Below are 15,988 nucleotides of genomic sequence, written 5' to 3' on the forward strand. Positions count from 1 at the left end.
CGGGGTAGACCACCGCCTTCTCAGACAGTGATTCTCAGTCCTGGCTGCAAGTCAGAATCAGCTGGGAAGCTTAAAAAAAAAAGATCCATGCCCAACAATGGAAACTTCCAGAGATGCTGAAACCTATCCACTGGGCAGAGGACACGAGCTCTAATAATTCCTACACCTCATGCCTAAGTGGAGACAACAAGGATATCACAGAGCGCTGGAGCCCTGAGGGTTCTAGTTCACTGACAATTAGGCTGTTCAGTTCTTCTCTTCTCTCCGATCTCCCTTCAATTGGGGCCTAGCTTTTAAGCTGTTACTAGTTTCAAACTCTGAATTCCGTATTGCTTTGGAAGAGGTCAGCAAACTTTTTCTGTAAAGGACCAGACAGTAGAGAGCTCAGGCTTCGCAAGTCATACAGTTTTGGTCACAGCTACTCAACTCTGTTACAGCACAAAAGCAGACATAAATAATATGTAAACAAATGAAGAAGGCTGCCTTCCAATCCAACTTTTTTTTCTTTTTTTCATGAAAATAAGACTGCTTTAGATCATATGAGTAATTGGAACAAGCATTTGAGTAATTAGAACAAGCATTCTGATTTGTGCCCATTAATACCAAATTAGTAACATGTGAACATAAACACAACAGGTACACTCACTCCTCTAATCTTATCCTTTGACTCTCATCCTATTACCATTTACACGAAACGCCAACAGGGGGCCCCTGTCCATATGGACCTCGTGAGGCTATTTCTGCCACTGAGAACTACCGACCCCCCACCCTGCCAAGCTTCACTTATGGAGAGACTACCAACCTGATTACTCAAGTGGAGGCCCTCAAACCTCCCTGGAAAACCAGAACTCGGTGGCAGGGGCACCATTCTGGCTTCCTCACTAGTAGAAAATGCCACAGATATTTATTCCATCAATACTTGTTTATCTGGGGAAGGGAGAAAACCCGTCTGCGCTGCTTTCATGTGTTCTCCCATACAGCTGACCTGTACACGTATGTATATATCTATACGTACAACCTGAAGTCTAAGGTTTTCGGTTAAATCACTTCTGTTCAGCTGAGTAAGTTTCATCCAGGATCCTGCCCTAGTCATCACTTCTGGCTTCCCCTAATCTTTCAAAATGCATACCGAATGAAAGTCAAAAGGGTTAGACCATTTGCTAAGGGAAGGAAACCCCAGGATGGTCATCGATAAGCTGGAGCTCAGTGCACAGATGCGTGGTCCCTAATTCCCAATCTGGAATGCCAAGTCCCCAAATCGGCAGCCCTGAGACGACACCCAGTCACGCAGAAGTCCAAAGGAGCCAGTGCCCCACACCCCCCCTCCCATTTCTGCAGCTCAGGGCCCTTCATCTCATCACTGCCAAAGCCAACAACCCACGCAGTGAGGACCAGTGTCAGGTAGAGAGCTCTCCCAGGGATGGGAGGATGCACAATTCCCCCAGAACAGCCAGCGACCAGTCCATCTCCCGGCTGACCCAGGGCGTTAAGGAAAATAAAACTGAAGCAGAAGTTCCAGCCTCGGATATAGACTCCTGGTGTCAGTTGCTATGACTCCTTACTACGACTCCAAGTCCTACTTACTTGGAAGTGTTTTCAAGTATTCCTTTGACCTCATTCATTTCTTCCTTCCCAAAGTAAACAACGGTGAGATGAATTCTCCCATCCTGTTGAATGCACATCTCCCTAGAAAACAAAACACACGTATGTCTGGTCTGTTTTCACAGTGACAGGCAAGGTCCAAACAAACACCTGTTTTGTCAAGTACAAAATGTTCCTTTGTTCGTTCGTTCTTTCTTTCTTTCAAATGCATGAGCTGGAGGAAGAAGCAAAAGAAGAGTGGGAGGCAGACTCCACGCCGGGCAGGGAGCCCAATGTTGGGCTCTATCCCAGGACCTGGAGATCATGACCTGAATCGAAAGCAAACGCTTAACCAACTGAGCCACCCGGGTGCCCCAGTGCAAAATGTTCTTGAGTAAACTGAGTGAACTGCCAAAAAAGCAGAGATGGGACACCAGGACATTTCTGGTTGGTCATCACAATTACCTACATTTGTCTTTATCCTCCCAAGAAAACAATGAAATGTAAATATGCAGATCTGGTGAATGAAAAGTCAGATGGCACAAGGCCACGGTGCAAACTACCACCGGCTTAGCCCATGGGGCACCTAGTGTCATGGGACCGGCACTGGGTCCTTCCCCCTCTTTGCCAGAAGGAGTCTATGAAGGACAGAAGACATAAATTCCGTTTTACAGATAAGAAAGCTAAAGTCCAGGGAGGGTGAGACTAGAATCCTTGTGTCTGACTTTTCCTGCGTGTGCCAAACACAAACAGTCTTAAAGACTGAATCAACAAAGGCAAAAAGACATTCTTTCATGTAGGGTTCCCCAAACCCTTCTTAACCCCGAAGGGAATGACAAGGCAGAAGCCCAGTTAGGCTTTCTCGCCTTTCCCATGCAGACACAATCACCTTCACGGTTTCCCCTTTTTTCCCCTCTGTGACTGATTGTCCCACACACTCTAAGGCCCCGACAGCCCTCTAAGGGACAGGCCTCCAGCTCTGGACTGGGCCAGACCTGCTTTCTCCAACAAAGCTGATTTATTTGTCCATGTCCCGTGCTCTAATGGTAACACCTAAGCTAATCTGGTAAGATACTCTGCTGAGGGTTTACGGCACGTACGTAATATGTACGTAAATTCTGTATAGACAGGTGTGTATGTATGTAAATATGTGTTTGTGTGTGCACATGTATATATACGTGTGTGTGTGTGTGTGTGGAGTTTAAACAGGAGTTTTCTGGAAGCAAGTTAATGAAAGATTCTACTGGTGGGGTGACATTTTGTGATATTCTGACATTTTGCATGTCCTTCCTTTTTTTATTCCTTTTGTCTCTCCATTCATTACTTTCTTTAACCTCCGAAAAACACACCACCGTGGCTTTCCGCCAGTCCCTGAGCTGTAACCGCAGAGGCCCATTTATTCAATGCTTTTTATAATGCCATCCGAAAGGAGCGATGACCTAGCTGGGGTTGCTGGGAGAAATCCAAAGATGTAGGAGATATGTTTCCTGTGCTTGAAAAACTTGGGAAATAAAATGAGCTCAAATAAAATCATGACACCTTGTGGCACAGATAACAAGTACACAGGATTCCGAAAGCACAGCAAATCCTATCAGCTGGAATGGCGAGGGCCTGCAGGATGGATGGGTGAGAGGAAGAGCGGAGGAGGAAGAGAATTCCAGATTTAGGAACCATCAAGGAAGATGATATTGACCCGAGGCTCGAGGCATGCAGGGGTCATCCTGTCTTGGTTCTGAGAATCTGTTTCTCTCCCATGGAAGAAAGATAAGGGCTGCTTCTGAAATCCCGTCTGATGGCGGACTCTGAAACTCAGTCTGATGGTGTAGCACTTAGACACAGACAAGAGACCAGGAACAGAAGCCCAGCGTGGGACAATGTGCTTCAAACCGAGAGCCCCGTCACAGACCAGTCCCTGCAGACGGAACCATCACCCGCCGACAACAAAATTCTCTGCCCATAAAAGAGCTATTTTGCAAACCTGCCAGACAGTGCTTTAGCTTCCTTTGCCAGGGTAGGATAAAAGCACACACGCAGCACCGAGCACCCAAAAATGGTGCTTTAAAATTGCACGTGTAGTTGGGAAAAAATGTATCCCAGAATCAGGAGAGGGTCACCGCTGAGCCTGGATAAAAAGCATTCTTGTGTTTCTAGTAACACCTTTGCTGGCATTTTAAAATCCATCTGAAGCACTTTTTGTTTTCAAGGACTAAAACAGAGATCCCTTGGACCTTCACCCTTCATTCCCCAGCTGAGGTTTCCCAAAAAGGCAAAGCAGACTCGGTTCTGAGGTTCTCCTCCACGGTTCCACTCCTCATGCTCATTTCTTCCTTCTTTCTTTCAACGAACAATAACCACGCAAGCAATCTACCAGGTGCCAGATGCTCTCTCCAAGAGCTCAACCGTTCTGCCCTTGAGAACTTCTCGGTCCACTCTAGGTAACTAAAACTCCCTGAGACGCAATAAACAAATGCCCCACGAGGGAGGGAGAATAAGAACTATGGAAACACCACCACCAATCTGTCAGATGGATCTTGTGATTTTTAGTTTTCCGAACAAGTCTTACTAGACTCCATGCCCTGGAACAATGTGTGTGGGAGAAGAGTGCGCATGTGGGGGACTATGCACACAGAGATGTCTGTGTTTGGGGTGATTATTTGCACCTGGACCCATAGCAGGGCTGTGGCGAGGCGCATGGAATGAATCTCAGGGCACCCCAACTCCCTAAGAATCCTTCAGGAAAGCTCTGCATTTCACATGGGTGCTTTGTATTACATTAGCTCCACAATCCTAGGTGGTCATTCTTCTGTCCCGATCTAGAACCTCAGAATTATTTCTTCTTCACAAAGACCTCGTCTTTTTTTTCCTTCTTTTTTCAATTGAAATATAGTTAGCATACAGTGTTGTATTAATTTCAAGTGTACAATAATTTAGTAATTCAACAATTCTGTACAGTACTCAGTGCTCATCATGGTAAGTGTACTTTTAAAAAAAAAAAAATTTATTTGAGAGAGAGAGACAGGAGAGAGAAAGAGAAAGAAAGCACAAGCACAAGTGGGGCATGGGGCAGAGGGAGAAGCAGGCTCTCCGCTGAGCAGGAAGCCTGATGTGGGACTCAGTCTTGGGACTCTGGGATCATGACCTGAGCCGAAGGCAGATGCTTAACGGAATGAGCCAGCCAGGCGCCCCGATAAGTGTACTCTTGCTCCCTTCCGCCTATTTCCCCCATCTCCCCCAACCTCACCTCTGGTGACCACCAGTTTGTTCTCTGTATTTAAGAGTCCACTGGGGTTCTTTCACTTGTCTCATTTTTCTTTGTTCATTTGTTTTTGTTTCTTACGCATAAAAGTGAAATCATAGGGTATTTGTCTTTCTCAGACTTATTTCACTTAGCATTATACTCTTGAGGTCCATCCGTGTTGTTGCAAATGGCAAGATCTCACCCTTTTTTAATGGCTGAGTGATATTCCATTGTATAAATATACCTCATCTTCTTTATCCATTCACTTATGGATGGACATTTGGTTGCTTCCATCATTTGGCTATCATAAATCATGCTGCAATAAACATAAGGGTGCATATATCTTTTTGAATTATTGTTTTCATTTTCTTTGGGTTAATACCCAGAAGCGGAATTACCATGTCATATGGTTAACTCTACTTTTAACTTTTAGAGGAACCTCCATACTGTTCCCTCAGTGGCTGCATTCCCACCAACAGTGTACGAGGATTCTTTTTTTCACACCCTCACCGATACTTATTGTTTCTTGTGTTTTTTTTATTCTAGTCATTCTGATAGTTGTAAGGTGATTATATCATTGAGCTTTTGATTTACATGAGTGATGCTGAGCATCTTTTCAGGTGTCTGCTGGCCATCTGGATGTCTTCTTTGGAAAAAATGTCTATTCAGGTCCTCTGCCCATTTTTTTTGGTCAGGTCATTTGCTGTTTTTGCTGTTGTTGTTGTTGTTTGGTGTTGAGTTGCAAAAGTTCCTTATATATTTTGGATATTAACCCCTTATCAATTACGTCTTTGACAAATATCTTCTACTAAATGAATTCAGTAAAGCCCCAGGATACGAAGTTAATATACAGAAATCTGTGGTAATATTATATATTATCATATATTATATATTAATATTATGAAGTAGTAGAAAGAGAAATTAACAATCCCATTTACAATTGTACCAAAAATAATTAAATACCTAGGAATAAACTTAACCAAGATGGTGAAAGAACTGTACTCCCAAAACTATAAAACACTGATGAAATAAACTGAACATGATACAAACAAATGGAGATATTCTATGTTCATTGATTGGAAGAACCACTACTCTTAAAATGTCCGTACTACCCAAAGCAATCTATATATTTAATGCAATCCCTATCAAAATGCCAGCAGCATTTTCCACAGCACTAGAACAAATGATATTAAAATATGGATAGAACCACACAAATAGCCAAAGCGATCTCGAGAAAGAACAACAAAGCTGGAAGAATAACAGTCCCAGACTTCAAGATATACTTCAAAGCTGTGGTAATCAGAACTGTGTGGTTCTGGCACAAAAACAGACACACAGATCACTGAAACAGAATAGAGCCCAGAATGAACCTACAGCTACAGGGTCAGTTAATCTTCAACCAAGTAGGAAAGGCTATCCAATGGAAAAAAGACAGTCTCTTCAACAAATGGTGTTGGGAAAACTGGACAGCAACATGTAGATGAATGAAGCTGGACCACTGTCTTATACCATATATAAAAATAAACTCAAGGGGCGTGTGGGTGGCTCAATCGGTTAAGCCACTGCCTTTGGCTCGAGTCATGATTCCAGGGTCCTGGGATCTAGTCCCGCATCAGACTCCTTGCTTAGCAGGGAGCCTGCTTCTCTCTCTGCTTCTGCCTGCCACTCTGCCTGCTTGTGCACGTGCTCTCGCGTGCTCTCTCTCATTGATAAATAAATAAAATCTTTGAAAAATAAAAAATAAATAAACTCAAAATGGATGAAAGACCTGAGGATGTGAGACCTGAAATCATAAAACCATAAAACTCCCAGGAGAAAACACAGGTGGTAATTTCTTTGACACTGACCATAGAAACATTTTTCCAGATATGTCTCCCGAGGCAGGGGAAACAAAAGCAAAATGAAACTATTGGGACCACACCAAAATGAACAGCTCTTGTGCAGCAAAGGAAAACATCAACAAAACAAAAAGGGAGCCCTCAAAGACCTTTTTTTTTTTTTTTTTTAATTTATTTGACAGAGATCACAAGTAGGCAGAGAGGCAGGCAGAGAGAGGAAGGGAAGCAGGCTCCCTGCTGAGCAGAGGGCCCGATATGGGGCTCGATCCCAGGATCCTGGGATCATGACCTGAGCTGAAGTCAGAGGCTTCAACCACTGAGCCACCCAGGCGCCAAAAGACCTTGTCTTTTTAAGACATTTTTTTTTTTTCCTGGAAAACAACAGTTCCTTCTCCCTGAGAATATTGTGCCATAGAAGTACTAGGACTAATTAAGATAAATTTTCAATCAGAAAACATGTATTACAGTCACCTTTACAACTATATTTCTATTTCTCAAGGGGCTGAAAGCACATCACGGTCTTGGAGTTCTGTTACTCATCTGAACCACACACTGCGGAGAGAACTACTTGATCATCATTTCCACCCTCAGTACAGAGATAAGGAAGGGACTTCCAGTGACCTGCCCAAGCCAGGCATGCAATCCAGGACTAGCCTGGTGTTTAAGACCTGAGCAGGACGAAGGCTTTACTTCTGAAATCTCACAGCTTTGGTCTGACCCGTCCAGGACTCAGCCACAAAGCAGAATGGGTCTGTGGGCCAGGAGACTGGAAGAAGCCTCAACAAAACTCCAAGTGTAAACTGGCCACAGGAATGACTGTTCAACTTGCATTCCTGCTGGGACCAGTCAGATATGACTGAGCAATCTGGTGGAAAGAGGGACAGGGGAGCCCAAGGTCTATTTGGAGGAAGCGCTGTACTCCTAGGGAGAAAATGCATCTTGAATTAGGGCTTCTCAACCTCACGCCATCGACATTGGGACCAAAGAATTCCCTATTGTGGAAGGAGCTGTCCTGTGCATTGTAAGACGTCTAGCAGCATCTCTCTAACCACTGGGCGTCTGTAGCACCCCCAAGCCCCCACCTCAGTTGTGACAACCAAAAACATCACTAGATTATACTAAATGCCAGGATAGAAGGTACAAAATAGCCCCCCTGGTCAGAACCATTCTTGTAAGGAAGAAGCAGTTTCAATTGAACATAGGAGTTGTCAGAGGGGTGCACAGCTGTGAAAACAGTGTGTGTCCCCAGGGTTTGTCCTGCTCTCCAGCTGGTTTCTGTGGACTCCCAGGTAAGTCCCAGAGAGAGATGGAGCTACAGAAAGAGCCAAAAGGCTCTCTTTACAGAAAATACGATTATGAGGGGGCATTGGGAGCTCCAGCCAGGACTCCTGGGGAATGAATGTGGCAGTGTCGGCACAGTGGTGGCTGCACCAGCAGCCTCTGTGGCATTAACAAGTGTCAACAACTTTGGCTGTTGTCAGAAGCTGTGCATTGGCATCACAGAGCCGACGTCTGAGCAGTCTGGAAGCTGAAATTGTATTTGAGCATATGTGAAACATCCCTGCAGATTCCCAAAAAGCCTGGGAGGGCACAAGAGGCTGGACATCTTACCACAGAAGGTGACAGAGAGAGAGAGAAGGAAAATTGTGTTTTTATATAATTAGGCGTAGTTGTTTTTAAACCTCGGGCTAAGTGGCCTGTGGAAACAGGGATTCAAGAATATTCACTGAGTAACTTTGTGGTGCAATGCACTATTCTCAGTGGAGTAAGATTTTAAAATGTAACCTTTTATGGTGCCTTGCAGGGGGACCAACCACCCAGGTGTGCCTGGGATTCTCCAGGTTTTAGCACTTATGTCCTGGCAAATGCCTCCGTCCCGGCAAAATGGTACAACTGGTCACCCTACCTGCCTCAGCGACCTTCCAGTGTCTTGGAAGGAAGGGATGGCGAATGAGTATGAGGCAGGATGGACTACCTACAGCAATGGTGTGGAGGTATAAGGAGCCAAGGGACTGAGAAGAATGTGATTAATTTCTTTTGGGGACTGGAGAAGGGGTCTCAAAGAAGAGGGAGAATTGAAAGTGAGTCCTGACAGGCTCCATGCAGGTGGAGAAGAGGAGAGAAAGGGTTTTCTTGGTTCAGGAGGCACAACTGCAAAGAAATTATATCACTATTCTTTTCTAAGTCAGTTTTCTACTCAAATATATCAAGTATGAAAAAAAAATCTGTGATTTACCTTTAATTATGTCCTGTGCAAATGAGATAATAAATACATAACAACAGTTCATTAGTCTCCAAATGCTACCTCTGGTCTGCACAGCCAACGGGAAGAAACTGCTTAGCCAAAAGGCATTAGAGAAAAGGACTAAGTACTACCCTGAAGAGGGCAGAGGCAGTAACTGGGCCTCCTGAAATCTGGCTTCAAAAAAATAATATTCTTCTTTTGGTTTGGCGGGTCCTCTCCCCAGCCCGTATGCCAAGCTACATTAATACACAATTCCTGGATTCCATTTTTTGAGTAGTCTGGTCAGTGTTAAAGAAATGAGCCTGATTTTTGAGTCTCGACCAAGCAATCAGGACCCACTTTCTTGTTTGCCCATTTCAGAAGAGCAAATGGAATTGGTTCCTACTGACCATTTCCTACTCTTGGGTAGATGTTTTCACATATTCTGTGGCTCAAATGAAATAAGAAACAACTTCAGTTAGGTCCCAAAATAGAAACTTTTCTCCAAATAAGGTGAGTGTTGTAAAATAAAGTTTCTCCCACGCATGAACCGTAAAACTTTCCTGGGTGCAACACCAGTATATGAAGAGAGAAAGGGCCCGCAGGAGAGGCCGAGGGAGCGGGAGGAAGGATGATACCGTAATGGAAACTACCTTAGTTTTCCTTCTGAACAATAAAGACGATAAGGGACCCAGCTCAACCACAATCAGCAATGTTATGATGACCAGAGCCTTCCTGTTACACTCTAAATGACACCAGCTTAGCTAGCCCTACCTTCAAGGCTCATTTTGGCCTGGAAAGTCTATACTCATTGTTTTTTAAAGATCCAGAAATCTCCAGAAACAACTTCACAGTTCTAGGCAAAAAAGGGATTAAAATACCACTACAGAAAATTGAAGCAAAACATGTCCCTGATACTGCCTGAAAATATCATAAATGCTTTGAGAGGGACGAGAGAAGAGTCAGAAGAGGGAAAGAAAGTACGTTAAAACAAAATTAACTACCAAAGTCTGAGGAGAATCATAGCAACATGAAAAAGGGTTCTCAGACCAGCTGGAAGTAGTCAAAATAAAAATCAAGCAAACTTGAAATGAACTGGGAAAGATTTTTAGAAATCATAAAAAAATCATTTACATAAAAATCTTTTTCCCTCCCCTGGGAGCGGCTCAGAGATAAGAATACAAAGACAATCTATAGCTTTGTTATTAGGAGTTTCTTCCTGCTATCACAAACTACACCTTGAAATAACTGAGCTTGAGACCTATAACCCAGAAGCCAAAAGAAACTAAAGAGCCACAAAGCAAAGGCTAGAATAGTTTCACAGGCAAATCAGGTGATTTAAAAAAAAAAAAAAGAAGAGTAGGAGGAGGTAGGTTTAAGTTAATACACTGTAGGGCAAAGGGGAAACATGAAAACTTGGCTAGATGTGAAGCAAGTTCTCCTGGATACACTCCCTCTATTTCTGGCCACAGGTAAAGGGGTCCTTAACGATGAAGTCCCCCAGACTCCAAGGGAGTCAATGTGGGGCACTAATGATGGAGTCCTCCAGACCCCAAGGGAGTCATCTGGGGGCATTCATGGAACAGGAAACAGCACCTGGAGCCTGTGAAGATCCCCCACAGGCCAGGACTATGACAACAGCAACAGAGAACCAACCAGCCATAGTAAGAAGCCATCTCATCTCCATGAACAATGGCACCACAAAGCAGCCACAGTAGCCAGATCAGAGTGGTCCATGTTGCTCTTTCCAGCTGCATTCCTACTCACAGAGATGACAATACTGGAGCTTTAGCTTTGTAATTTCTTGTAAATCCCAGGAATAGCTCTCATTTAATGCCTACCGCTTCTTCAATAAAGGCCTTTAGGGTCTACTGCCAGGAGAAAGCTTTTTGCCCCCAACAAATAGCAGCCAGTTTTTCATTAACTACTGAGGGCTGAAGCAAACTAGCCTTAGCTTCCCCCTTGTCCCTCTGTCTGACAGAAAGTTCAGAGCTGGCATTTTTGACAATCTGTAACTCTTTCCCCTGGTCCTGGGTTCCAGGCACACCTATCCTCCATCCCACATTGTTATTCAGTCTTTGTTAATGACCTCTATTAAAATGGTTTTATTAAATTGGTAATTTTTGTAAACACAAATAGTTTTTCGAGTTAGTTGACATGACTCAAATAATAATGAAGATAAAATAGTAATAGGAATAAATATTTTAGTCCATATGCTCCAGGCACCCAGGAATCAATTTTGTCCCGAAGGCCCAGCCCCAACACAGTTCTGCAACATACAAACGTGGTCTTTGGTTCCCAGCTGATTGCACCCAATGCTTGGCCTTCACCCCAAGTAAGCTGATTTCTCAGACCCAGTCCTCCCTAGGGGCCATTCTCTCTGCATGATTCTGGGCTCTTTTTAAATAATTCTTAGCCATCTGGCTCTTTTCCAGGTGAACAGTTAGCAAACTGATGCTGAAGTGAGAAACGAAACAAAACCCTAAATCTATCGGCAATAACCAGTGTCAGAGCTACAAGGGGACCCATCTGGACATACTTTGATTTTACAGAAGATAGTAAAGCCAGATATATAAAGCTACTTGTACAAGATTCTTCATTCAAATGGTGTCAGAACAAAGGGTATCTACATTTTAAAAGATATGCCATGAAAAGTAATCTTTTAAACACATTAATCTCACAATGATCATTGCAAACCCTGTACCAAAAATAGTGGCAAATGGCAAATCTTGCTACTAATCGATGACCAATGAATGGGACGTAATCTCCATACGGACGACAAGAAGACAGTGGAAGAAACTAAAGGTTGACGTTCCTGTCCTGTGGCTCCTGGCTCCTGGCTCCAGCCACTCTCTCCAGAAGAGCTGGAGTGGCAGCCAGATGGGGAGAAGGTGGCCAAGGGGAATGGCTGGTCCAGGGAGGGACAGAGCCCAAATCCCAATTCAGGATCTCTGAGAAGGAAGAGCCACAGTGGCATACACCATCTCTCCACCTCGCATGGGAAGTAGAGAAGGACAGTTGGACCATCTTCATTACACTTTGTGAACTAACCCCTGCAAAAAAGGTGAGGTGGGCAGAAAGCAAAGGAAAAAAGAGGACTATAGTCATGATCCTTCCTATAAGCAGAAAAAGAAGGGATGGGAGATGCTGACAGTCAGATGAAACATCTTTTATACATCCTCCACAACACACACACACACACACACACACACACACACACACACACAGAGCCAATCATAAACAGAAGGCGCAAACTTTATCTTCTTTCCTCTTTCTGATTTGTGGGGGTGGAAAGAGCTGCTGAAGACAACAGGTGGAGATGAGAAGGAAACTCATGGGGCTGATGTTCCAGGCCCCTTTGAGGTCCCATTCTGGGAGCCAAATCATCGTCGCCGGAGGACAAAGATCCACCCACCACTAGACAGAGTGAGCCTAGCACAGCTCACACCCACCCCAGGACACAGAAGAGCCACGGGACTTGGAAACCTCCAACAAAGGCTGCACAAAGCCTCCACTGAGTTTTCTCTCCTCCCCCTGTTCTTGGAGGCTACAAAAAAAGTGAATAGGAAAATAAATACCCTGCCCTCCGAATACTGCCAGGAGAGGCATCTCCTGTCTCCATCGAGACAGGGAGGTAGCCAAGTAGAACTGCCCCCCACCACATGGTCAGAGCAAACAGTCCAGGCGGCCCCTGCATGCCAGGCAGGAGGAAGGTGAAAGGCCGCCTCCCAGCAGCCATGTTTCAAGAACAGTATCAAAATTAAAGGAAGAAAGAAAGAGAGAAACAAGAAAGCAATAGCGTTCAAAAAGTAAATGAAAAACCTAGTCTAAAAGAAGATACAATTCAAACAGAAGAAAGTATCTTACGCGATTCACACTTTCTTAAATAAAAATGTGAATTCAATTAAAAAAAGTTCAAAGAAGAAATGATAAACAACAGATTAAAAGGCGCATTCTGTGCTGAGAAAATACGGTGGCAGCCCAAACACACAAAAGTAATAAACACAGCGAGGGACAGAATGGATGCATCTGAGAATCAGATTGCTCATCTTGAGGAAAGCCTTATGTGAAAGCAGCTAAAAGACTGAGGCATTAAGAAATAGAAACTAATACAGAATTAAGCACCAAAATTTTCCTGATATGAAAAAAATCCATAAAATGACAAAGAAAACTCAATTAAGTACAGGAAAACTTGAGTTAGAAAAAGACACTGAGATGAGACATACCCTGATGAAGCTATTATTTTTTTTTAAGTTATTTATTTATTTATTGGACACAGAAAGAGGGAGATCATAAGCAGGCACAGAGGCAGGCAGAGAGAGAGGAGGAAGCAGGCTCCCCGCTGAGCAGAGAGCCTGACATGGGGCTTGATCCCAGGACCCTGAGATCATGACCTGAGCAGAAGGCAGAGGCTTAACCCCCTGAGCCACCCAGATGCCCCATGATGAAGCAATTATGATTCAAGATTCAAGAAGGAATTCTTCAGGCACTCGGGCAAAAGTAAGTCATTCTCAGGAGAGATGAAATAAAGTTGTCCCGACATTTCTCTGTGGGATCATCAGATGCCAAAAGAATGTCTACAAACTCCCGAGGAAAGAAAGTGTGTCCCAAGAATTTTAAGTCCAACCAAGTTATCCTTAAACTGAAATGACCGTATGTAGACATTCCACTCAGCACTTAGGACACTTTTTGAAAAAATGTCTCGCCCATGAAATCTAGCCAACCAAGACCTCGGGACTGTAGCTGCTGTTGTCAGAGGGCTGCTGATGGGTCCACACAGGCTTTGCGACTACAAAACAGAACACAAAGGCTGCCACCACCGACAAGGTGAAAATAATAGATGGCCAGCACTGGAAGAAGATATGTAGGAAAGGGAGAAAGTAGGACTGTGCTGATTTCCTCTACTTATGGTGATTTTTCAGTCAACCCCTTCTAAAGTGAGAATATGCAACAAAAAATATATAATAATTCCAATCTTTTCTGTTACACAAAATCTTTTTTTCTCTCTTTTTTAAATTTTAGAGGGATCTCAGTGGTGCCTGGGTGGCTCAGTGGGTTAAGCATCCAACTCTTGATTTAGGCTTAGTTCGTGACCTCAGGGTCGTGAGCTTGATACCCCCATGGGGCTCCGTGGAGGCCGTGGAGCCTGCTTAAGATTTTTCTCTCTCACTCTCCCTCTGCTCTCTCCTCCATTCTCTCTCTCTCTCTCTCAAAAAAAAAAAAAATAGGTAATTTTAGAGGGATCTCTTCAGAGCTAATAATATCTCTCATAGCAGAGAAACATTTTCTTAAAGATCAGCAATTCCTTCAGATTATATCTCAGTTTCTGAATTTATACTTTGGATTTGCTTCTATAAATTGAGTCAGGCAAAATGCAATTCTTTTTTTTTTTTTTTTTGCAATTCTTTAATTAAAAACAATATATAGTACATCTCATGCTGTATTAAATTATTTCTAGCTAACAAGTTATTTTTCTATCCGCATATATGCAAATAAAAGTACCTACAATAGAGTTCAATTAATGTTAAAAATGGTTAATTTGGGGAGGCAGGGCCAGGAGTGGATTTTTAAAATAATTCATTACTTGTGTTCTATATTACTTAAATATCTCATAATAGCTATATATCACTTTTACAAACTAAAAATCCAGTTTTTAAAGATTTTTATTTATTATTTGACAGCGAGACAGAGAGAGAGGGACTACAAGCAGGGGGAGTGGAAGAGGGAGAAGCAGGCTTCCTGCCAAGCAGGGAGCCTGATGTAGGACTCGATCCCAGAACCCTGGGATCAAGACCTGAGACAAAGGCAGATGCTTAAGGACTGAGCCACCCCGGTGCCCCAAAACCATGTTTAAATTATAACAGCCAAAAAAATTCTTTGTTAAATTTTTAAACAAAACATCAAACACATGATAACTACACAAAAATTTATAAAACAGAATTCAAGGGAAGAAAACAAGTCACTCATAATGCCAGCTTCAGTTCCAGCCAGAGTTAATAATCTGCTAATCTTATGATAGAAGGGATTTCATAAAGACGTTATTTAATAAATAGCTCCTTATATTTTCCCAATACTTTAATGTTTGTATTACTGCTATTCAAATATTTAACTGACCAGCGTTTACATACCATAGTTTTGGTATGCAGTAAGAATTAAATATTTTCTGCTACGTTTGATTAGTTGTCCTAAAGCCATACACTGAACAACCCGTTCTCTGCTGGCTGATTTGAAATGGCACCTATACTAAGTTCTGACACAGAATCAGATACTCTCAGGTTTGAGTAGACATCCTTATCTCATTTTTTTCAGAGACCCAACACATTCAGAAACCCTAGAGGACAGAGCAAACTCCCCACTCAGCTTCCTCTGCCCTGGGAAGCCTTTCTCATGGCCCACTCCCCTTGTCTCTGTTTCTGCTGCAGCTCCTAGCTCCGTTTGAGTGGCTTCTGGTCCGCATGAAGCGGGCACCAGCAACTCCTCTCCCTACCCCAGCATCTGGTCGAGTGTCTGGCACACACAGGCCTTCCAAATATCCTCCCCAAGCCCTAAGCCTTCCCACCCACCTGCTCCTGCCTCTGTGCCACAGCAGGCATTTTATTTGTTTTTAAAACATTAACTAGAATTACAACTCATTACCCCATCTCAATTCTGGAGACTGGCAAGCTAGTCCTTTTACCTTTTTCAACAATATTTCCCTCCTAGTTTCAGTCCCGCTACTAAATACTTGCAGTCCTCACGACACGAAAGCCAGAGCGGGTCCTATATAACCAAGGGAATCCTGCGGCTCTGGGCCCAGAGTCCTACACAGAGGATGGGGCAGACGTGGCTTTAGCGTTGAATGCCATCTCGCTAATCCAGCACGCTCCGTGATGGGCATTGAGGACGGGCAGCTGCAGATCTCGGGGCCCTTCACCTGGCACGCTGTAGGCAGCTTCCTAGCCAGAGAAATTTATTATCAGCTCGTCCTAGAAATGGGCACACCAGCCACCGGAAGCAATGACTGGACTTAATGTCTAGCACCAACCACGGGTTTAGTCCTTCTCGGGAAATCATGCCGAATCAACCGGCAGCTTTTGACATTCCAGGGAGAAGGCAGAGGGCACAGAA

At 43.6% G+C, this 15,988-nt stretch overlaps 1 protein-coding gene across 1 annotated transcript in view; it reads right to left on the reverse strand.

Moving 5' to 3' along the window:
* The window catches only part of CSGALNACT1 (chondroitin sulfate N-acetylgalactosaminyltransferase 1), a 98,014-nt gene that overhangs the window by 26,722 nt on the left and 55,304 nt on the right, over window positions 1-15,988 (reverse strand). The window contains exon 4 of the mRNA XM_059156368.1: window positions 1,585-1,686. Coding sequence (XP_059012351.1) covers window positions 1,585-1,686 — 102 coding nt within the window. The remainder of the gene's footprint in view (window positions 1-1,584; window positions 1,687-15,988) is intronic.

Source organism: Mustela lutreola, chromosome 18, assembly GCF_030435805.1.
Source record: "Mustela lutreola isolate mMusLut2 chromosome 18, mMusLut2.pri, whole genome shotgun sequence".
NCBI lineage: Eukaryota > Metazoa > Chordata > Mammalia > Carnivora > Mustelidae > Mustela > Mustela lutreola.